Source organism: Lepidochelys olivacea, assembly GCF_965140295.1.
Source record: "Lepidochelys olivacea isolate rLepOli2 genome assembly, chromosome: 8".
Classification (NCBI taxonomy): domain Eukaryota; kingdom Metazoa; phylum Chordata; order Testudines; family Cheloniidae; genus Lepidochelys; species Lepidochelys olivacea.
In genome coordinates this window covers 64,269,967-64,293,219 of record NC_140418.1, presented here as the reverse complement: position 1 = coordinate 64,293,219, position 23,253 = coordinate 64,269,967, and the positions used below count along the sequence as shown (strand labels likewise).

Genomic DNA, 23,253 nt, shown 5'->3' with positions numbered 1-23,253 from the left:
AGATCAAAAGGTATCTTTGCCTACTGAGGTGAACTGGCTCTGAGACACTTTTACATTTTATTTTTGCCTACCACTTTCAGCTATCACTAATGTCCTCTGTAAAAAAGCAGTGTGGTATTTCTCCCCTCATAAATATCTCACAATCCCCAACAATCATGGTCTATCACCCCACACGACACTACCTACAAAGGAGGAACATTCCAATTCTCTTGTAAAATATATGTAAGAACAATAAGAGGAATAATTTGTCTTTTCCACTTCTTAGGTCTTGTCCTTTCTCATGTAAGCTGTCTGGGGCAGAGAATGTCTTTTCCAATATGTTTGTACAGCACCTAGTACAAGGGGGCCCAAACTGCTTGAGGTCTCTAGATGCTACCACAGTAATTATGAGAATAATGGACCCATATACATTTGTGGTGGAACAAACACCTTGTGTATTATTTTATCTTTGTCAATGCATCCTACACAACTGAGTGCTCAGGGGATTTTGCAGCGCTGCTGCTGTGGCAGCTGGACATCTGAAGCTTCTTGCTTGGGGAAAAAAGTAAAAGCTGAAGCTTCTATTTTGTTTGAATTTCAGGAATGTTGCAGTTATCTGCACATGGACACTACAGTGGGCAAGCTGGCTTCTGCAGTCCCCACTCAGACAAAATTTCCATTGAACTCAAGGGTCAGAGTTAGCTATTTTTAAGGCTAGGACAATCACTCCATCACAAACACTGACCAGCCAATCACTCTTCCTAATGTAAATTCTGTTTAGGAAAACTTACACGTCCTTCTTTTCCTCTCCAACTCAACACTCCAGTGGGCATATTGCCTGAGTAAAGAGTGCTGACTAGCACCCTCGGGGTCTTGTTTTGAGCTAAAATATTCAGAGACATTGAAATGATCTGTTTCCATCCATCTCATTATCTGTAATTGCCCCAAACCAATAAAGACCTGTTTCTTTTAAGTCAGAGTGTGTGTGCTTTTGATTTCTCTTTCAATAGAAGCAATGCAGGTGCCACTAGCCATCTACATAGACTTGAGATCCGTTTGAAGTCCCTTAATGTTTGTGTGCTAAGAAAGGGAATTAGCCCTGTACAGAAATAAACAAAAGATTTAGTACTGCTACTGTGCAATTTGAGATTAATATGGAATTAAATCAAAATACTAAAACTTTCCCCAGATTTTGAATGCAAGTTTCACATACTGGTTTTTCTGAAGACCTTGAGGGGCATCCAAAGCATTTGGATAATCAGGGGTTTATATATAGGTGACTGAGTACGCTAGTGACAGACTGTGACAGGTGCCAATAAATTCCATATATTGTAATATATAGTGCCTAACTTAATAAATGCACATATCTATGCTTTATGCAAAGAGAGAAGTTAGAATTTAAAGCCTTAAAATACCACACAAATAAAATTAATTGTAATTTAAACTCTACTGAATCAAAATGTGAGTCAAATTCATTCTCAATTAGAATTCACTGGCATAAAGTCAGCTACTGTGATCAATGAAAATGGTTATTTTAAGAGATTAAAAGGTGCTGAAATTAGGCTGACTAGCATCAGTGAAACAGCTGTGAAAGATGCAGACATTTTAGATAATGCAGGTTTGGATTAGAGGGGTTTGGTTAAACAGCATTCACCTGAATTAAGTCTGAATAATGCCAAATACACTGGTTATCAAATACTCAATTATTTGCTTATACAATTAAAACAGAACACTTTTAAGATTCACTTTTTCAGTCCCCATCTTTTCCTTATGTGATAGGATTTACCTGATTTTGTGTAAAGATTACTGGTCATTTTTTGCCATGACACCATGTAAAACAAACAAACAAACTAACGTGTCTTTAAAATCAGTTTAAACCAGTTTGAGCCCACATTTTGTTTGCCTGAACTAGTCATTTCCAGAATTCAATATGTTTGGATTCTTTTTAAATTTAACTTTGATTTTCCTGGAGTTGTAATATTTGTTTTTAGGGTAATAACAGCAACACTGTAGTGTTTGTTACCCTTAAATTGCTTATACCTGTATGTTCTCAATCTTAACTCCACTTTAGCAGACCTTGTAATCTCAGAATATGCTATCGATTATGAACCACTCCTCCTCATGGTATCTTGGAGAAATGAGAGAGCAAAATTGTACTAATCTTTTCTGATTTGCTCAGCTGATCCCAGTTAGTTTGCAGCTGGACACCTGTTCTGACTTGCTCGCTAGGGGAAATGCTGAATGGCCTGATTAGCTTTAACCAGAGGTTGGATTCCTAAGCAGATTCATCTCCTTCCTAATACAAAGGTGAAAAAGAAAGTAGTGAGAGCTGGGAGACCAACAAATTATCTATGCAGACCCCAGCAGAAGGACATTTGAATGATCTGAAAGAGTTTGTTGCTATTATAAATATAGGGGGAAGTTTAAGAACAATAAATGACTTTGTATGAGTTATTTTGAAGTCTTTTTCCTTCTGTCAAATGTGCCTATAGTTCCACTCTTTTATTATCATCCTCTGTTACTGCTGTTCATATTTAAACCCCAGTTATGCAACATATAGCATATGAGTGGACTGCTGCACCTATGTGGAGCCCCAATAAAGCCAATGTGCCTTCATGTTGGTGCAGTACTCCACCCACATATTTGGTGTTGCAAGATTGGTGCTTTAGCTTGTAGTTTGTGTTGGAAATAAGGATCATCTTGTTCTTATTTCCCTCACTGTGTGACTTCTGTTTTTATTTATTAGGAGTAGTACGTAAGGGAGAGACAGATCCTTAATAATATTGACATGAACTACTCCTTACTGGCACATCCTATAGAAAGATCTGGGAGGCAACTTTATATCTGAGCACTTTATATAATGTTTGGGTGGCAGTGTGAACAATTCAGTTTTGTCAATTCAGTTTTGAACAATTCAGTTTTGTCTCTAGAAGAACCCCTCCAGTTGCCTTGCCAGGATTGGTTCTGGGTGAGGAGTAAACATGGGCATAGTCAGGAAGTTCAGATCCAAACCTTCTCCAAGTTCAGAGCTATGCAGTTTCAGGGCACCAGTTCAGGCCAATTACAGAGGCTCAAGCCACAAAAGCTTGCATCCAGATTTTAACTTTCCTAAAAGTTTGGGGGGTTGGATGTGAGGTTCCAGTTGAAACCCATCTCCAGCTAAGGGAAGCTGGTTTTAACACTGTAAGAATATAACCTATCACACAGTTACATGAATGGGGGGTACCATGGTTAAAATAGATCTGTGTCACCTTGGGCAAGTCACTTTATCTTTCTCTGCCTTAGTTCCCAATGAAGCAGAGTGCCAATTAGCTAAGGCATGAGGGAATGAGGAGAGTTGCCCCCCCCCCCCCGCTGCACACTTTGTACTATGTGAGTACCACAGTCTCCAGGCCCAGAGCCTGGCTCTGCTCCCTGAAGTCCTCAGAGGCCAAAGCCTTGCAGGCAGCGTGGAGCCCCTGCTCCCCAACCCTGCCAGCCCAGCTCTTGGGACCCGCTTCTCCAACTCATAGACTCATAGATATTAAGGTCAGAAGGGACCATTATGACCATCTAGTCTGACCTCCTGCACAAAGCAGGCCACAGAATCTCACTCACCCACTCCTGCAATAAACCTCTCACCTATGTCTGAGCTATTGAAGTCCTCAGATCATGGTTTAAAGACTTCAAGGTGCAGAGAATCCTCCAGCAAGTGACCCATGCCCCATGCTACAGAAGAAGGTGGAAAACCCCCAGGGCCTCTTCCAATCTGCCCTGGAGGAAAATTCCTTCCCAACCCCAAATAGGGCAATCAGCTGAACCCTGAGCATGTGGGCAAGATTCACCAGCCAGATACCCAGGAAAGAATTCTCTGTAGTAACTCAGATCCCACCCCCTCTAACATCCCATCACAGGCCAGTGGACCTATTTACCATGAATAGTTAAAGGTCAATTAATTGCCAAAATCATGTTATCCCATCCTACCATCTCCTCCAGAAACTGATCGAGTTTAATCTCGAAGCCAGATACGTCGTTTGCCCCCCCTGCCCCAACTGTAGCTCTGCTCCAACCACATCCACGGCCACGCCCCACTGCTGACTGGCCCCAGGCATGCAGTCTAATGGATGTGTCTGCATCTGTAATTTTCACTCCATGCATCTGAAGAAGTGAGGCTTTTACCCACGAAAGCTTATGCTCAAATAATTTTGTTAGTCTTTAAGGAGCCACCGGACTCCTTGTTGCTTTTGTGGATACAGACTAACACGGCTACCCCCTAATACTTATTTCCCACTCTGTGGACTATAGTGCATGACTGGTCCCAGCTCCTCCAGTGCCAAATTGCAGCACCCCTAGCCCAGTGGTGGGCTGAGAGCCATCTTCTGCTTCAGAGTCTCAGCTTTTCCTAGGAAAAGGACAGTGAGCTCTCACCCTTGGAAGCTGTGAAGGGGACTGGCTGATTATGGATTTTTACATTTTATCCTTCAGAAAAATCCAGGAGCTTCTGAACCACCGCTGAAAGTTGCCCCCTTCACACCACTGAAATGTGAAATGGTGCCCTTGTGATGGAGGATGGCATAATATTATTTCCATACCTCTCAGTGGTGGTTTGAGCATATGCTCAAAATGATTGTGGGGTGCTCAGATACTAACGCTGTGGGCACCATATATGTACCTAGATAGATGGACATTAGCCAAAGATGGACAAATGATGCACTAACTGAATCAAAATGGAAGATTATCTTGCTAGAGAAACCCCCCCACACATATGCCTGAATCAAAATTATATTTGGTAGCTACTCTGAAGAGGTTTTGGTTAACATTATCCAATTATCAAATTGGTATGAAACAACAGGCCAACTGCAAGGGGAATGTTTGAGGAAGAATGTTTCCCAAATGGTGATTTTAATCCAGAACCTCTCTGTTAAATATGAAGTATATTTATAGGAACATTGTCAGTCAATACCAAGTATATACAATTTATCTTTATAACAGAGGGGCCTCATTGTTCCTGAGTGGCATAGTCAAGTTAAAACTATTTATGGATAATGAGGCCGTCCTTATTGATACATTCCCCATGTTCAGTATTGTTCTGACATGTTTGATTTATACAACTCCATTATATTTCAGATTTTCCACTCTTATGGCTCCGACGCCCCTCAGTATTATTGGGTACATCTTTGCTTCTGTCATCCTGCCTGGGTGCTACAGGGATCACCACAGATGCTTTCTTTTTGGCAGCTTCAATGAATGTCATATGATATTCTGGCTGTTTCAAGGATCTCCTCTGGGAATTACCTCTCTTCTGGATTCTTCAGATATCTCCTTAGGGGTTGCTAAGGCTGTCTGGGAATATCATACACAGGAGGCCAAACCGTCAAGCTAATATAGCGTGTATAACTCCCAACTGTGTAAACGGCTATGAAATGGGCCAGTTTAGCCAAGTGAATTTCCCAATGTGAGAAAAGTATTATGCTTTTTGATACACAAAAGGCAAAAACATATACTTTCAAACTGAATTACTTTTATTTTCAATTAAGGGAAAGAACAAATCAAAAAGAGAACAAAAATAAAATGTTTCCAAGAGAGAGCACTGTGTGAGTCTCCCCTGTAACATGTTGCACCAGCCTACCTCACACAATGACAGCTGCCCTTGATGATAGATTCCTTAGAAATGTAGCAGTGCAGACCTTGAGAAAGTGAAGACATAACAGTTATATAGCCATGCTAAGGAGATCTTCAGCTCCATCCAGCTCCACGGCTGACAGCTCTAGCTCATAGCAGTCAGTTTGCTGTATTTTCCTCAGGCCATGCAATCTAGTCAGTCTCTCCCTGAATGACAGTTAATCAATTGGGAAGGAAACTTCCTGTCACAAGGCCATCAGGACAGCCACTGCTAATGTCATGTCATCTACAAAGGCTTCACTGGCCTCTTTGGTAGTTGTGGCTGGACAGAACAAGGGACTTTGCCTCTCAGGAGGGGGTATGGATAGGGCAGCTGTGTAAATGCTACAAGGTCAGCTCAGACCGGGGATTTCTTTCCCTTTAGGTTATGCCCCGTTTCTTCTTCAAGTAGATACAGCCATGTAGTCCATGCAGGTGTGCATGCACCCAGAGCCCTGGAGCCGGAGAACTTTGCCTAGCAGTACGCATAGGGGTGTCACTCACATCTCGTGGCCTTAGCACCTCCCCTAGCTGTGTAAGGGTGCCGCCCTGACCCCTATTAGTTCCTTCTCACTGACTGTGGCTGGAGTCAAAGCTCTGAGTGGCATTCTTTCACCTCACACTTTCTGTCTCAGTTACCGAGATTTTTTTCTTGTATATAGTTGTAATAGTGTCTTAGGTTTAGTTTAGTGTTAGTTAGATTTAGTTAGTGTAATTGGCTGCCCTATGTGATGCCCTCATCAGGGTTCAAGCATTGTCTGTCACATAGGGGGGCTATCCCCGATAGTGATTCCCCACACGAGGTGCTTGTTGTGCCTCGGCGAGGAACACATCAAGGAGGGGTGCTCTATCTGTAAGTCATTTACAAAGAGGACTCAGGTGGCAAGGGACTTAGGGTTGAACCAGCACCATTTGGAGCAGGCCATGAGGCCTACTTTGGCCCCGAGGGCCGCATCTGATCAACGGTTGACTGTGGATCCAGCTAGTGAGGCACCTCCATGTTTGCATTCCCCCGTTGGAGAAGAAGACATTCACCTTCCTAGGGTACACCGAGGAAGAGGTCCCACAAATCCAACCTGGACCATTCCAGGGCTCAAGCAGACTCTATGTCCTCTTCCAAGAGTAGTGCTGACTGGCACCATGCATCTCCCAGCATGCAGGAGGGAGCTGGTCCATCTAACTGCTCCCCGGTACCATGCTGAACTCACTGAGAGCCTGTACTGTCACCTCTGGTTCTGGCCATGAGGTATCCACTGAGTCCAGTGCTGACAGCATTGGCACCAGTGCCAACTGTCTCCATGCCAGCCACATATCAAGCGGCATCAGATTGGCTTTGTCTTCAAGTCCTGGACTCTCCATTGGTGCAGGAGTCCTCCAGTCCATAGCTTCTTTCTCCTCATCCTCCACTGTGCCCTTGGCACCTTCAGGCCTTGTGTCAGAGCCACCCGGGGGGCCGGGGGCGGGAAGCACCTCACAGGCTGCAGACAGTGGAGTTGAGGCTGATGCTGGGCCCAGCACCGAAGGACTTCTCAATACAGGTGCACCCCTTGGGACAGTCACTGCTTTGGTGGCAGACACCATAGTTCAGCTCAATACCACCATTTGCCTTGGTGCAGACACCTCTTCTGGTGTTGGGTGGGAGTGTCTCTCACCCAGCACCACTGGTGCCAACTCTCCACTCCCATTTCAGAACCAAAATAAGTGGCTGGGTTTCAAGAGCTCAGCTTCCATTTAGGCACTCAAGTGAAGGGGCCAGATTTTCAAAAGTGCTCAAGATCCAATAGCTACAAAAGCTGGCCTCTGACCTTAAACTGCCATTTATTAAAGGATCATCTAACAAAGACTTAATTTGAGAGAGAGAGAGAGTGCAAAACCATTTGCCTTTTAAAAAATGGCAGTAAACAGGGTAGCTTAAAGACAGAATTACCTTTGGCCATAGTCCTGCAGTGAGCTCCATGCAGACCCTTGTGCCACAGTCAGTCCCATTAGCTTCACTGGGGGTCCATCCATACAGAGCTCATTGCAGGATCAGATCCTTAATTTTCAATAAATGAGACAGACATCCCACCTGATGAGACTGCAGCCATCATGACCTAGCTGCAAGTGAATTAAGTTTTCCATTATAAATGCATTCTCCTTACCCCATATCCTATTTTCTTGTTCTTTTCATTAACATTCTGGTGAAAACTTGGACTACAAGCTTTCAGCTTGAAGGTGAAGTTGCTGGTTTTTGTTTGTTTGCTTTTGAATTAAGCCATTTGTGATTTATGGGATTGGTACAGATTTAGGATCTAGTTTTAGACAGCGTTTTGCCCAATTCTCCAGCAAATAAAAAAAATCTGAATTTTTAAAAGTGAAAAATGCAGATGATTAATGCTGCTGTAGAGGGAGCACTGTGTTTTTTTTAATTTCCATAATTGTACAAATGAACATTTTTGAAAATTAACAACAGATCATAGATACTATGGAACATAGATATCAGAAGCTATTTAGAGCAACAAAAATCCCCCATTCATTTAACTGATTTTAAAAAGCAATGTTAATGCAAGCTTATGATGGTGATGATGTGGTGCTCATGTAATAGCAGTATACGGAGACTGTAAGAAAATACAATATTGGTGCAGATTTAGAAAGTCAGTGTAAGTCGTAAGAGATTTGGGAAAATTATATTTGAATCCATGATCGTATGATGAAAGAAAAGGCAAAATAATGTTGGTGCTTTTATGGACAAATTATTAGAGTGAGTATTGTAAAAATAATACGTGATATTTACATATATAAATTAATTGTCTTTCTAAAGCAACCCCCACCAAAGGGGCTCAGTCTGCAAATGGTAATAACAATAGATAAAAGAGAAAACAATATTAAACCCTGATGAACTATAAGAGAAAAGGATATAAAATTTAACATATAAACAATGCAAGGCTGCATTACATGAATGTGTTATAAGGTGAGAAATTATTAAAATAAATGCCTGTGTGATGTAAACGTGAGTCTCTAACGAAAACATTTGAAGGTGAGGAAAGGGAAAACAATGCCACTGCAATGTAAGGGATGTTGTACAGACAAAATGTGTTAGTCTGAATACTAACTCTGTTATGTGAATGCTGTACTTGAACTGATTCCTATATTACAGTGTGTTATGCTATCATATGTCATCTTGACTCCCTTTTCTGCTTATATTTACCATTCACATTAAATATTCAACTGCTTCTCACTGATGCATGCAGTAATGCTGGCCTTTTGGAGAGCTTTCCTGTCTTTTACTGCTATGACACATTAGCTAAGTTTACTGTCTTTACAACGTAATGTTTATGCACATTAAGATACAGCACATATTAAATATTACATTTCTTGCAATATCCTTTTTACAACTGTGGTTAAATCAAGAGAATACTATGCAACTAATAAAAAATAACAAAGGACATTAAAGGGCTGTTCTGCTTTGAAGAGTGACTATAAAAATGGCATTGTGATATTTCCAATGACTTCCAGAGCAGAACCACTCAGTTTACAAATCTTAAGATGTGTTTTTTCTTACTCCACACTCAGTCTAGAACAGGAACAAAGCTGGGTTCTTTCTGTCACATGCATCAGCAACAATAAAGATTCTGCAGTGATAATGAGTTAGCAATTATGTTGATGGTGCAAAATCAAGCCCCTCCTCCTCTTCCCCCTGCCCCCAAAAGTGGTGACATCTCTTCAGGGCTAACAAAAGTAGTAAACACTTATTTCAGTCAGAGTCATTGTTCGTTATTTCACTAACAGCCAGATTGTAATAACTTTACACATGTTTGATAGTACCTTATTCTGATATCAGTAGGACTTAACATTGTGACAAAGTTCCTGCTCTACCTTGGTGGGTCTTGTGCTTATTGGCGGACTTGCTTGCCTTGGAGCTTCACGGCAGCCCTCAGCTTGGCCGTTTTTCTGAACCCACAGTCCAGGTCGACGACTCCTGTGTCTGACCAGGAGATGGGAGGATTTGGGGGAACCCGGGCCTGCCCTCTACTCCGGGGAAGGAATTTTCCTCCAGGGCAGATTGGAAGGCCCTGGAGGTTTTTCGCCTTCCTCTGTAGCATGGGGCACGGGTCACTTGCTGGAGGATTCTCTGCTCCTTGAGGTCTTCAAACTACAATTTGAGGACTTCAATAGCATAGATATAGGTGTGAGGTCTTTTTTAGGAGTGGTGGGTGAAATTCTGTGGCCTGCATTGTGCAGGAGGTCAGACTAGATGATCATAATGGTCCCTTCTGGCCTAAATATCTATGAATCTATAATGCAGCTGTCTAGAGTGCCTCCCGGAACAGCTGTGTGACAGCTACAACTCCCTGGGCTACTTCCCCATGGCCTCCTCCCCCTCCTTTATCCTCACCATAGGACCTTCCTCCTAGTGTCTGATAATGCTTGTACACCTCAGTCCTCCAACAGTCCGCGGTCTCACTCTCAGCTCCTAGTGCCTCTTGCTCCCAGCTCCTCACACTCACACCAAAAACTGAAGTGAGTTCCTTTTTAAAACCCAGGTGCCCTGATTAGCCTACCTTAATTGATTCTAGCAGCTTCTTGATTGGCTGCAGATGTTCTAATCAGGCTGTTTTAATTGTCTCCAGAAGGTTCCTGATTGTTCTGGAACCTTCTCTGTTACCTTACCAGGGAAAAGGGACCTACTTAGCCGGGGGCTAATATATGTGCCTTCTATTATTCTCCTATAGCCATCTGGCCCGACCCTGTCACAACATAGAATAGGATACTACACAGTGTGAGGAAGGGATATCACAGTCTAGGCTTACATGCTCACAGAAAGATGAATCCAATTTTACATAGTTACTTTTGTAAGCCATAACCACTTGTTAAACATGAAAGGGCCAGTTCTATATTCCTTGGCTATCCAAAATTCCACTGACCACAATGACAGTTTTGGACATTCAAATGATAACATTTTTAGCATCCCAGATCCCATAGTGTTAACTTTCTGTCAAAGCAGGGATCCTGCTCCCACAAGGCCTGACAGTACAGGAAAGAATTCTAAGAAAACAATTCTATTTTTAAAAGATTTCACCTTTAAATGTTAGTCTTTCCCTCCAGAATGCCATAGCAGGACAGAAGATAAAAGCCACAGATGCAACTATTCTTACTGTGCTGCTAAGACTGCTCTCCCTTCCTCACCAGTATGCATCTTGCAGGCCCACTCCTCCATCATGAGGCCAGCCCCATTCTCAGATTTCCATCTGTGGCTGTGATACCCAAGAGGCCAGGACCAGCCTACTGGCTTTTCAATAACAGCCTGCTAGAGGATGTGGGATTTGAGTTGTCCTTCCAGAAGTTCTGGCTAGCCTGGAGGAGGCAGAGATGACCTTTCACTCAGTGCAGAGGTAGTGGAACAAGGGGAAGGTAAGTGCCTGGCTCTTCTGCCGCAACTACACCCCATGGGCCAGCTGGAGTATGTGCGTGGTGACAGAGTAGCTGGAGGGGGAGGTTTTGGAGCTGAAGAGGCACATGATTGCTAATATTGGGAATCCATATTTCTGCGGTGAGTGTGAGGAGAAGTGGGATGAGCTCCAGGCCCTCAATGACCAATGTTTTTGCGCATTAAGGTATAGCATATACCTTTGTTCAATCTCACATTCAGCTCCTTCAGGAGATGGATTACAGTTCCTACTTCTATGTCCTGAAGAAAACAGGGCTGAGCCCTGCCTCTTGGCAGAGGACAGCATCCCCTCATGGATCTGGTGGGGATGCAGCTGCCACCCTCCTCTCCCCAGATCCGGGGGACACCAATGCCTGCAGGGTGGTGTGGGATGAACTTCCTTCCATCAGTGTGGGTGACCAGGACCAGTTAGAGCAACTCTCGCTCTGGCCGAAGTCTTGGAAGCCCTTCATCTGATGTCCACCAACAATTCTCTGGGCATCGATCAGCTGACTGTGGAGTTTTATTGTGCATTTTGGGATGTACTCGGGTCACACTTTTCCACCATTTGGGCCAAGTCCTTGCGGAATGAGGTGCTCCCCCTGTTGTGCTGGCATGCTGTGCAACCTAAAAAGGGGGACCTCTGCAAACTCAAGAACTGGCACACAGTTTTGCTCCTCAGCACAGACTACAAGATAACAGTGAAAGCCATCTTGCTGTGGCTGGGGCCTGTGCTGGCGGACATGATCTACCCTGACCAGGCCTACATTGGCCTGGGCTGGACCATCTTTGATAATCTCTATTTGGTCTGGAACTTATTTCAGCACTGGGGTGGGCAATAATTTTTGCAGGGGGTTGCTCCATGAATTTTGGTAAGTCATCACGTGCCGCACATTTCTCCTATATTAATGGAGGGAGTGCGGGGTTTGGGAGGGAGTTTGGGTGCAGGAGGGAGCTCCGGGCTGGTGCAGAATGTCGGGATGGAGGAGAAGGTGAGGGGTGTGGGCTCAGGGAGGGAGTTTGGTGCAGGAGGGGGCTCTGGGCTGGGGCAGGGGATTGGGATGTAGGAGGGGATGCAGGGTCTGGGAGGGAGTTTGGGTGTGGGAGGGGATTCTGACCTGGAGAAGGGGGTTGGCATGCGGGAGGGGGTGTGAGGTGCAGGCTCTGGTTGGGAGGTGCTTACCATAGGCGGCTCCCGGCTAGTGGCACAGCAGGGCTCAGGCAAGCTGCCTGCATGCCGTGGCCCCATGCCGCTCCTGGAAGCTGCTGGCATGTCTCTGCGCACCCCTTAGGGGGAGGGGGGCAGCAGGTCTCTGTGTGCTGCCTGCAAGCACTGCCCCCGCAGCTCCCATTGGCCAGAAACCGGCCAATGGGAGCTGTGAGGACAGTGCTAGGGGTAGCATGCGGAGCCGCTTCCCCCCTGCCGGGGCGCGCAGAGATGTTCCAGTAACAGCTGGCTGCTTCCAGAAGTGGTGTGGGGCCACAGCAGGTAGGCAGCCTGCCTGAGCACCCCACTGTGCTGTGGGACTTTTAGCGGCCCAGACTTGGAGATCGTGAGGGGGCAGAGGAGGCCGGACAGAAATGTTAGTCATGGCAGGCTGGACAGAAATGTTAGGCCAGATCTGGCCCACGGGCCGTATTTTGCCCATCCCTGCTCTAGCATGTAGGGATGGGCTGTCACTTGCCCTCCTGTCCCTGGACCAGGAGAAGGCATTTGACAGGGTGAATAATAGGTATCTTATTGGCTACTCTGCAGGCATTTGGCTTTGCGCTCCACTTTGGGGGGATTGGGGTTTTTTATGCCTCTGCAGAGTGCCTGATCAAGCTCATCTGGGCTCTGACTATGGCCTGGTTCATATTCACAGTCAGGTCCACTTCAGGCCCTTCAGAGACTTATTTACTGTTTAGGTAATCTGGCATGGAATGTGCTCGTGTATGCCTTCCACCACCACCTCCAAGGACTCTGATACAGCTGGCATCTCTTTTATCTTCACCTGACAAGTCTCCCACAAGACCTGTCTGAGCTGCTGATCTTTTTCCAGGACATCCTCAGGATCTGGAAGCTGGTTTCAGTGCCCAGATCCATAGCAACCACCAAGCAGGAGGACCTCCTCATACGACCCATACTACATACTCCTCATCTCCGTTTGCAGGTGGTGGAGTCCCCCTTGATGCGCCAGATGTTGGTCCTGGCTGGTACCAGCAGACTTGGAAGGACTGGGGGGACCCTGTGGCGCTCAGCCAGCACAGGGGGCTGTCCACCCCATGTATCCCCTGGCATGTGCTCTAGAAGGTGAGGGCTGCCCTTTTCTGCACACAGCCTGGCCTATGAACACCCCATCCGTAGGCCCCCCCCAAAGTTGTGGAACCTTCTCCTCCTGGGGCTGGCCGAGGTGGCCCTCCATTGTTCCAGGAGGAGGAGCCTGAACAAGGTGGAGGGAATGCTCTGTGGGGCTTGTTTTCAGTCCCTTGCCCAATCAATCCTCCAGGCAGAATTCCTCTGATATGAAATTACTCAATGTAGTTAAGTTCAAAGCAGACTGCAAAGAGTTAAAAAAGTATCTCACAAAACTGGGGGACTGGGCAACAAAATGGCAGATTAAATTCAATGATGATAAATGCAAATAATCCATATTGGAAAACATAATCCCAACTATACCTACAAAATGATGACATCTAAATGAGCTGTTACAAGACAGAAATCTTGGAGTCATCATGGATAGTTCTCTGAAAACATATGCTCAGTGTGCTGCAGCATTCAAAAAAGCTAACAGAAAGTTAGGAACCATTAGAAAAGGAATAGATCATAAGACAGTAAATATCATAATGCCTCTATATAAATTCATAGTACGCCCACACCTTGAGTACTGTGTGCAGTTCTGGTCACCCCATCTAAAAAAGATATATTAGAAATGGAAAAGGTGCAGAGAATGGAACAGCTTCCATATGAGGAGAGAGTAAACAGATGAACTGTTCAGCCTGGCAAATAGATAACTAAGGGTGGGATATGATATAATGGTGTGGAGAAACTGAATAAGGAAGTGTTATTTATCTCCTCACATCACACAAGAACCAGGGGTTACCCAGTGAAATTAATAGGCAGCAGGTTTAAAACAAACAAAAGGAAATACTCCTTCATACAATACACAGTCAACCTGTGGAACTTGTTGCCAGGGGATGCTGTAAAGGCCAAAACTGGATTAAAAAAGAACTAGATAAATTCATGAGGACAGGCCCATCAATTACTATTAGCCAAGATGGTCAGGGATGCAACCCCATGCTCTTGGTGTCCCTAAGCCTCTGACCGCCAGAGACTGGGACTGGATGACAGGGAATGGATCACTTGATGATTGTCTTGTTCTGTTCATTTCCGCTTGAAGCATCTGGCATTGGCCACTGTCGGAAGACAGGATACTGGGCTAGACGGACTATTGGCCTGAACCAGTATGGCCATTTTTATGTTCAGTGTCCATTGATTCCCTAGATGTCTTTGAGGAGCAGTGGGTGCTGCTGTGGGTTCTCTGCTTGGTTTACCCCTCTGGATCCCTGATTTTCAACCTTTGACTTTACTCCTGTTCCTTTGTTGTCTCAAGTATTCAATTGTAGCTTGGGCTAAGTGGTTCCTCCCCATTAACTGAGGGGCTGGGCCTTTAGTTGGGGGTGGGCCTACATCTGCCTATTTCCAAAACTACAAATAGTACCAGTAGGCAGGCCCCCAACTTGATACTTTTAACTGCAGGTTCTTCAGCAACATCATTTCCTGTGTGAAATCCAGGGCTGCAGTCCAAAAATGGAAGACTCACCAGCAACCTTCTGAAATCAAAAACACTTAGGACCAGCTTTTCCGTGTTCCTGAGCTCCTGTCGACTTCAAGTGAAATTGTGGTTGCTTCACACATCTGAAAATCAAGCCCCTTGTGCTTTTAACTTTCAGTGCGCTGAACAAGCATGAATTTATCTACAACATCCTCTGAAATAGGCAGGTGAATATTATTATCCCAGTATTGCCAGCCCCATGCATTCAAAAATGAGTTAGGCCATTTGACCATCATGAGATTGGCTTTAAAATCATGACATTTAAAAATATAATCAATTTGGAGCTCTTTTTATTTGCTTTCTGGTTTTTCAACCTTTAGGGGGTCATGTTTTTCAAGTTTTTCTTCGTACCCAGGAGGGCTAGAAACTTGTGAAAGTGGAGATTCTTGTGTTGGAGTTGGGGCTTTAGCAACACTAAGGTTCTGAAGATTAAATTGCAAGTGCTGGCATCGCTGGTGTTTTCATTTTACAGATGAGGGAACAGATAGAGCAGTTACGCAACTTCTGCGTGTGCACAGCAGGAGCCAGTGTAAGAGCCAGGAATAGAACTCACATAAGTTCTTGGCTTCTGTTTCCATTCCCAGTCTAGTCTATTCAGGTTTGTGTGTTCAAATCGTTGGACCAAAGCAAACTCCCAGAGAACAAAATCCTTAGGGCCAAATCCCTCTGAGAATTATCAGGCTATCTGGAGATGCAAAGACATCTTTTAAGGTTTGGGAAGTTTTCTTTGCCACCCTAAGGGTTAGAAGCTTTTCTTTTTCAGTGGTAGCTGACAAGCTGCAGAATCTTACTAGGGCCACCAGATGAGGTGCTGGCTCAGTCTGAAACCATGTGTGACTGTCTGGGCCCATATGTATCAAAGCATTGCATTAAAACTCTTAAAAAAGAAAATACATTGTATCTCCTTCTGCATTCACAACATGCTATACAGGAACCAGACAGAAAGGTGGGCTGGGAGGGAGGGTTGACAGGTGAGCGGGGAGAAAAGTGAACATTGAGAAGATGATAGAGTTGTTACTTTCCTGATGTCCATGCTTTTTAGTCAATATGATAATTACTCATGAATAACTGCATAAGTATGAAAATGCAAATAGCTGGCGATTACATTATTCATGAGACATCACGCATTAATTATTGTAAATAAGTATCATTAGATACATTCATAGTACTAACACTTGCAGTTAATGAATATGTTAACTAATCACTGAGGGGCAGATTCCATCACAGTCCCAAGCTTCCACCCTATGGAAGCCAGAGTTTTTGTTGAATCTGGACTCAATATTGAACGTATCATACATGCTTATTAGTGTATTTTAATGAAATTTAATGTGACGTGTAACCATGCAGCATGTGGCATTTGTCCATTTGCTCAGGAGGGTGAAGTGGTACCAGCTGGAAGAGGTTATGAAAGTAGCAATGGTGTGAGTGAGGGAGGAGGGGAACTCTAGCCATCATAACGCAGAACTTAAACTCTGTGTCCTGAATCCAGCCACCACTTCTACATTACTTGTACGTGTACAATCAGGGTACCTTTTGTGCGTGAATACTGTGCCAAAGGTGCAATCCATGTTGTTGTTCAAGAAAACTTTCCAAAGTACAAACAAAACTGCAAGCTAATTAGGGCAGGGGCCATATTTTCCTTTGTGTGGATGTATTCAGTAGAAGTAGTAATAGGCTTAATCTGCAACAAGGGAGATTTAAGTTAGATATTAGGAAAAATGTTCTATCAGGATAGTTAAGCTCTGGAATAGTCTTCTAAAAGAGGTTGTGGAATCCCAGTCTTTCGAGGTTTTTTAAGATCAGGTTGAACAAACACCTGTCAGGTTGGTCCTGTCTTAGTGTCTTAGTGCTGGGGGCTCGAATAGATGAGCTCTCGAGGTTCTTTCTAGTCCCACATTTCTATGATTACATAGCACAATGTGCTCTCAGCCTTAATGGGGCCTTTGGGCACTACGGCAATATAAATGGAAATGACCAGCCAAACCCCACCTTATGCTAAGTTCCTGGAGGTGTATTTCAGATAATATTTTATTGAATACCATGCTGCCAATGCAACTAGCACTACGTTGGGGCTATACTGATTCCATCATGTTGATGGTTTTGTAACATGTTCTTGATGTAGGAATCTTAAATAATTTTTCACTGCAAATACGGAGTCCTCCTCCCATGCCCATTACCACCAGTAATGGTTCCTTCTCCCTACTTGACAGAAATCTTACTTTCCCTTTGAATCCTAGGGTCTATTTGTATCCCATTACCCACTGTCTTCTGTGAGCGTTAAAGACCCTAGTAATTATTTGGACTAGTTTGTGTTATCTGGCATACACTATGTCAGTTATTGTTCCCTCATTGTGTGCTACTCCTTTAAAACCCACGGCATACTTTGTTTATAGCTGTTACACTAAAACATAGCAAACTTCCAGCATCAGAAACTTGGGGAAGAGCAAGGTTCAGGTTTAAATAGGGAAGTGCCAAGTGAATGCTTTTGCTGATGACATTTGGTGATATCAAAATAGCAGGCATCCAATATATTCTGGAATAAGAAATAAAGGATGCTTGTCCTGGGGTGCAGAATAATGCTCCTCTGACTAAATGGCATCAGTCTGAAGAGATGTTTAAGTGGCCGCATATGTTAAAAGGGTATCATTACAGTGCAGAAGAGCTACGGTTTATATATTTGTGTAACACACGAGTGAAGTGTAAACATTCAGAAATCATGGTACACTTAAAGCAAATGAAAGCAGTTCTCAGCAGAAAAATGAAAAGTATACATAAAGAGACAAAGGCAGAAGGTTTATTTTGTGTATAACGATGGGAAAGCTATGTACACACACAACGTAGTTGAGAATACAGAAGTACAAAGAGGAAGGAGCAGCAGTTCTGAGTCAGGAAATGTTTCATGATGACAAGGCATTAGAGGAAGGAAAAAAGTCATTTACAATCCCAGTGGATATAGTGGCATTAGTGATATGTAAACAGGGGGAGAGAACCGGGGATTGCTGCACTGCTATTTAATATATTTGAAATGTGTAACTTTTTATGTAACATGTAATACATATATAATATATATGGTATAATGTATATATCTATGCGTTTGAACATTTCTAGAATTGAGGAAATAGTGTGTTTGAAATCTGTATACATGCATATATTCTTTGGTTTTCATTTCTTGTTTGGTGCATTATAAATACAGTATGCTAGGAACACTAATATAAGATGTATCTCTTTCCCCAGCTTTCCTTTTCACTAAGAGCAAACTGAAATCAATTGTCTGAGACAGCTTTGTGGCATGATGTTCAGCAGACTTTGCTATGCAACAAAGCACTTAATCAGGTGCTTAACTCCCATTAATTTCAATGGGATTTAAGCAAGAGCTGCTTGGAAAACCAAAATTTTTCCTGTGCAAAATTTTGAACAAAAAATCTTGGTTATTCAGATTTCCTGCTGGAAGTTTCAAATTAAATGATTTTGTTTCAGATTAACATCTTGAAACAGTATGATAATGTTCATTTTGACTTGAAATGTCATTTTGTTTTCATGTTTTGGTTTCAATAAAACCAAAACAACAGTTTAAATCAAAATAAAATAAAAATTGCCATTTTGAACTGACATTTCAACATAAAATGCTTTGTTTTTCTTTTTCAGGTTCAAGATGCCAAAAGAAATTTACATTTTAAGTCAAAATGAAATGAACTAGTTTTGTTTACTTTTGGAATGTTGAAACCAAAACATCGAAGTGTTGATTCAAATGAAAATTTTCATTTTGACATTTCCTGTAGGCAAATCAAAATGGTGGCCCTATTTGTCATTTTGTTGTGAAAAGTGTTAGTTTCAGTTAAACCAGATTTTTCAGTGGGAAAACTTTCCATATAATTTTTTTAATCAGCTCTAATTTAAGCATGTGCTTAAAGTTAGGTATGTGCCAAAGTATTTTGCCAAATTGGGGCCTATGTTGTATAAGTGTAATACCATTACTTGAATATTTGCTTGCCTCCATAGTCTAAACTGGCTAAGAGGCATATTATCCAAATAATTCTGGTCTGATCTAAAATAATCCAATAGTATATATAATAAAACACGTAGTGTTTATGTTTTTATATTGCTACAATAATTTCATCCGCAATATGAAACATATTTTGTTATATTCTATTCACAGAAGTGTGGTTATGTATAAATCACAAGAGAGGAATAAAACATTTTTACAGGAGATCAACAGCAAAATTACCTCAGGCATTTCTCTAGTAAAAGAAAGATGATAAAGAGATTATCTTGGTGTAATACAGTTATTATACAGCAATGTATTACACTTAAGTTTTCAGACCAGGGCAGCTCCTTGAGACATTAACATGCTACATGTAACAGAGACAAATAACAGCATTTTGCACACACATACAATAATGAACAGAATCTGAGAAAGAGAGTCAGGTGTCAGTTTTGGGATGTGATGCATGTGACACTTAGGCCACGCCTACACAGGGATAAAAAACCCTGGCTGGCCAACATCAGCTGACTTGGGCTCTCAGGCCTCAGGCTCTGGGGCTGACAAATCGCTGTGTAGACTCTTGGGCTCAGGCTAGAGCCTGAGCTCTGGGACTCTGTGAGGGTGAAGAGTCCCACAGCTCAGGCATTAGCCCAAGCCCGAACATCTACACAGCAATTTTTAGCCCCCGAGCCCAAGCCTTGTGAGCCCAATTCAGCTCACAAGGGCCAGCTGCAGCAGTGCCAAGGGTCTTTTATCCCTATGTAGATATACCCCCAAGGGGCTTAGGGATTGAAGCAGAAGCCAAGCTGCTGTCTCTCTCAAACTGTAGAGCCTCAGCATACTTAATAAAGATCTCTTTCCCATAACTGCCTTCATCCCATAACTCTGCCACATCACTTAATAATAATGAAACACAGACCTGTAAACACTTATTCTTGTGAATACTGAAGTCAAGAGGACTAGTAAAATGTGTATTTGTAGGTCTGAACACTGTACTAATATAACATGAGTAGTAATACTCAAATGAACAACTGCACAATTCATTAATGTACTTGTCCTGTAAAACTCTGCCCAGAAAGAACAAAGTACGAGATGAACATATTGTCCCAGATTCAGCCAGGCACTAAAGGAGGTGACTAAATTTAAGCAAGTGATTAAATCCCATTGACTTCAACTTATTCGTGTGCTCAAAGCCAAGTACGTGTCTAAGTACTCTGCTGAATCAGGCCTGATCTACAATGGTGAGCAATATCATGTACTTAATCCTCATTCATTAAGGATAACCATGCACAACCCATCAGTGAGCAAGGTGATTGATTCCTGAGGTGAAAAATAAGCATATTCCTCTGCCTGGAATTATGTATTACAGTACTGACATTCTCAGTTCACAGATAAAATAGATCTACTTAAAGTGGTAGCAATATTGCAACTAACAAATTCTGCCTGTGGATTTGAAATATGATATCCTCATTGGAGCTTTGGTTAAAATGAATAAATTCATACCATAGTGCATGTTTGAAAACCATTCCATGTGAATTCATAGAATAGTTGCATTTTGTTTTAATCAAGTGAACTTTTTATTCAAATGAAATGTACAGATAGTAGTCCTAATCCTACTCCCAGTGAAATCAAAGACAATTCTTCCATTGATTCCAACAGGACAGGGCTTGGGACAGGGCTTGGTATATTGCCAGTGGTTTATCCAAAATAGTTTCACATTGTTCACTGTTATGACATATCTGATTCCACAGACATTGAACCAAACTTCTAAATCAACAGCTGTGAATAATGTGGGATGTGATATATTTACATTTTAAGGGTGAAATCCTGGTCTCATTGAAGTTGATGGGATCTTTGCTACTGACTTCAGTGGAGCCTGGATTTCACCCTGAGCTCTTAGAATATCTCGTCATGGAGTAGTCTTATGTATTACACTGTAAGAAACCTAGAGACCATGCAATACCCCAGTAGAAATGGGTTAAAGCAGTATTTTCAGAGTGATATTCACTATCTACTAGCATCTGTTAATTAAGCAAAGGAACCAAAGTAGAGTGAAAATGATTCCTAAATAGGTGAGAACCAAGATCTGAATGTTTACTTTTGAAAGTTCTATCTCTCATTTTTTACACAAAATAATACAAAGAAATATGATGCTACTTAGAAACTTAGCTTCTGCATTTAAAGCCATAGTTGGAGAATTAATTATTTACAATAAAATATTTTAATATGTTCAAAACATTGGTAAAAGATTTTAAAAATGTGGTTCTTATTGCTTTTCTGAGTGCTAAACTAGTTTCCTGTTCATACAAGGCATCTTCCATTGTGTTTCAATGGCTTTAAAATACGAAGAGTGTACAGACTGCTAATAATCTTCCTGTTCACCCCACTCAACTGCTGGATCATCATCCATTCGCAGAATAAGGTAGGAGAGAAGCTGAAAGAGATTCTGCCACAATAATAAAGAGACAAAAAAGGAGAGGTCGCTTACATCTACCTCACAGTGGTCGCCAGCATAGTTTACATCACAGATGCACTGGTATTTGTTAAGTAGGTTCTGGCAGAGGCCTCCATTCATGCATGGATCAGAGTTGCACTCATCAATGTCTGTTTCACACCTACAGTAAAAGACCAAAAGCGCTAAGCAACTGTGGTAGCAACTAGATAACATTAAACGGACAAGGGTTTCTCACTGTCTTGAAAATAACAGACATTATCAGCTACACTTACATCTTTGATGCCTTGTGTTGTTTTCACATATAGGTACAAAAATGGGAAATCCCATATCTGTTGCATTTTGATGCTCACATTGGCACTTAGGCATGTAAAATGGGCATTTGTGACTTAGGCTGTTTACACAGGGATGAAAAACCCTGTGAGGGTAGAGGGTCCCAGAGCTTGGTTTCTAGGCAAGCCTGAGGGTCTACACAGCAATTTTTAACTCTGCAGCCCGGGCCCTATGTGTCCAAGTCAGCTGACCCAGGCCAGCCGCAGATGTGCCACGGGTCTTTTATCCCTGCGTAGACATATGCTTAGAGGCTGGTCTTGGCTACCTTCTGTAGAGAACTGTGCTCCCTCCACTCTTACTGATGTCCATGAGAGTTTAAGGCACTTTGCATCTTGAAGAATTGGGCCCTAAGTCACAAAAATGCACATTTTCATCGATTCATAGATCCCGCAGTTAGCAGGGACCATTGTGATCATCTATTCATATGTCTAAGTCCTATGTGAGCATCCAAATACCTATTGCCTACTAGAAATCCCATTAGACTCCTAATAGCATTCTTCTGCTGGCCTAGTTGAGGACCATAATACCAGGAAATATAGTATGTCAAGTGTAGCATTGTACCAGATTTTAAAGGCTTAGTTAAACATTATTTAATGGTTTCAAATAATATTTATTATAAAATAGGGGCTATCCCACTTCTCATGACAAATAATTTATTAATGAGATGAGGTGGATGAGGTAATATCTTGTATTGGACCAACTTCGGTTGGTGAGAGAGACAAGCTTTCAAGCTACATGGAGCTCTTCTTCAAGTCTGGGAAATGTACTCAGAGCGAATGTCTACACTGCAATTAAAAACCTGACCCTGGCCCAGGCCAGCGGACTTGGAGTTGTGGGGCTTGGGCTAAAGGACTATTTAATTGTAGTGTAGATGTTGGGAGACAAACTGGAGCCTGGGCTCTAGGACCTTGTGAGGTGGGAGGGTCCCAGAACTCAGGGTGCAGCCCAAGTCCAAATGTTTACACAACAATAAAGCAACCCATTAGCCCAAGCCCAGTGAGACCAAGTCAGCTGGCATGGGCCAGCTGCAGGTGTCTAATTGCAGTGTAGACATACGTAGAGTGTCACAGCTAAATACAAGGTGGAACAGATTGTTTAGCATAAGTAGTTAACGCATATTTCAAGGAACATTCAAGGTTAAGTGGCCCATTAATACCTCTCCAGTCATATGGTGAGAAGGCTGAGTGGGAAGTTTAAGAGGGTTACAGATTGTTGTAATAAGCCATAAATCTAGTGTTTCCACAGGCACCATTTTCCAAGTTTCCCCAGGGGTGCTCAATCCCTGCTCAGCCCCAGGCCCTGCCTCCACTCCACCCTTTACCCCAAACACCCACCCCCACTCCCACTCAACCCCTGCCCCCAATGCTCCACCCTGCCTCTTCCCCACCTCTTTCTGCCACTCCCCTGAGCGCACCCTGTCCCCGCTCCTCCATCTCCCTCCCAGCGCCTCCTGCATGCTGTGAAACAGCCAATCCATGGTGTGCAGGAGGCACTGGGGGGAGGGAGGAGCTTGGCTGCTGGTGGGTGCTGAGCACCCGCTAATTTTTTCTGTGGGTGCTCCAGGGCTGGAACACCCACAGAGTTGGCACCTATGAGTGTCTCTGTTCAGACCATGATTTTTAGTATTTAGCAAAGTTATGATTAT

The 23,253-nt window shown here is 43.0% G+C and overlaps 1 protein-coding gene across 4 annotated transcripts in view; it reads right to left on the bottom strand.

Moving 5' to 3' along the window:
* CRB1 (crumbs cell polarity complex component 1) overlaps window positions 1-23,253 on the bottom strand; it is a 159,207-nt gene that overhangs the window by 13,375 nt on the left and 122,579 nt on the right. For 2 of the 4 annotated variants that reach the window (XM_084636292.1, XM_084636295.1), the window contains exon 11: window positions 21,312-21,438. In XM_084636292.1, the coding sequence (XP_084492418.1) occupies window positions 21,312-21,438 (127 nt within the window). Of the gene's footprint in view, window positions 1-9,148; window positions 9,231-21,311; window positions 21,439-23,253 lie in introns of those variants that run through there. The other 2 variants (XM_084636294.1, XM_084636293.1) reach the window with 2 other exon arrangements.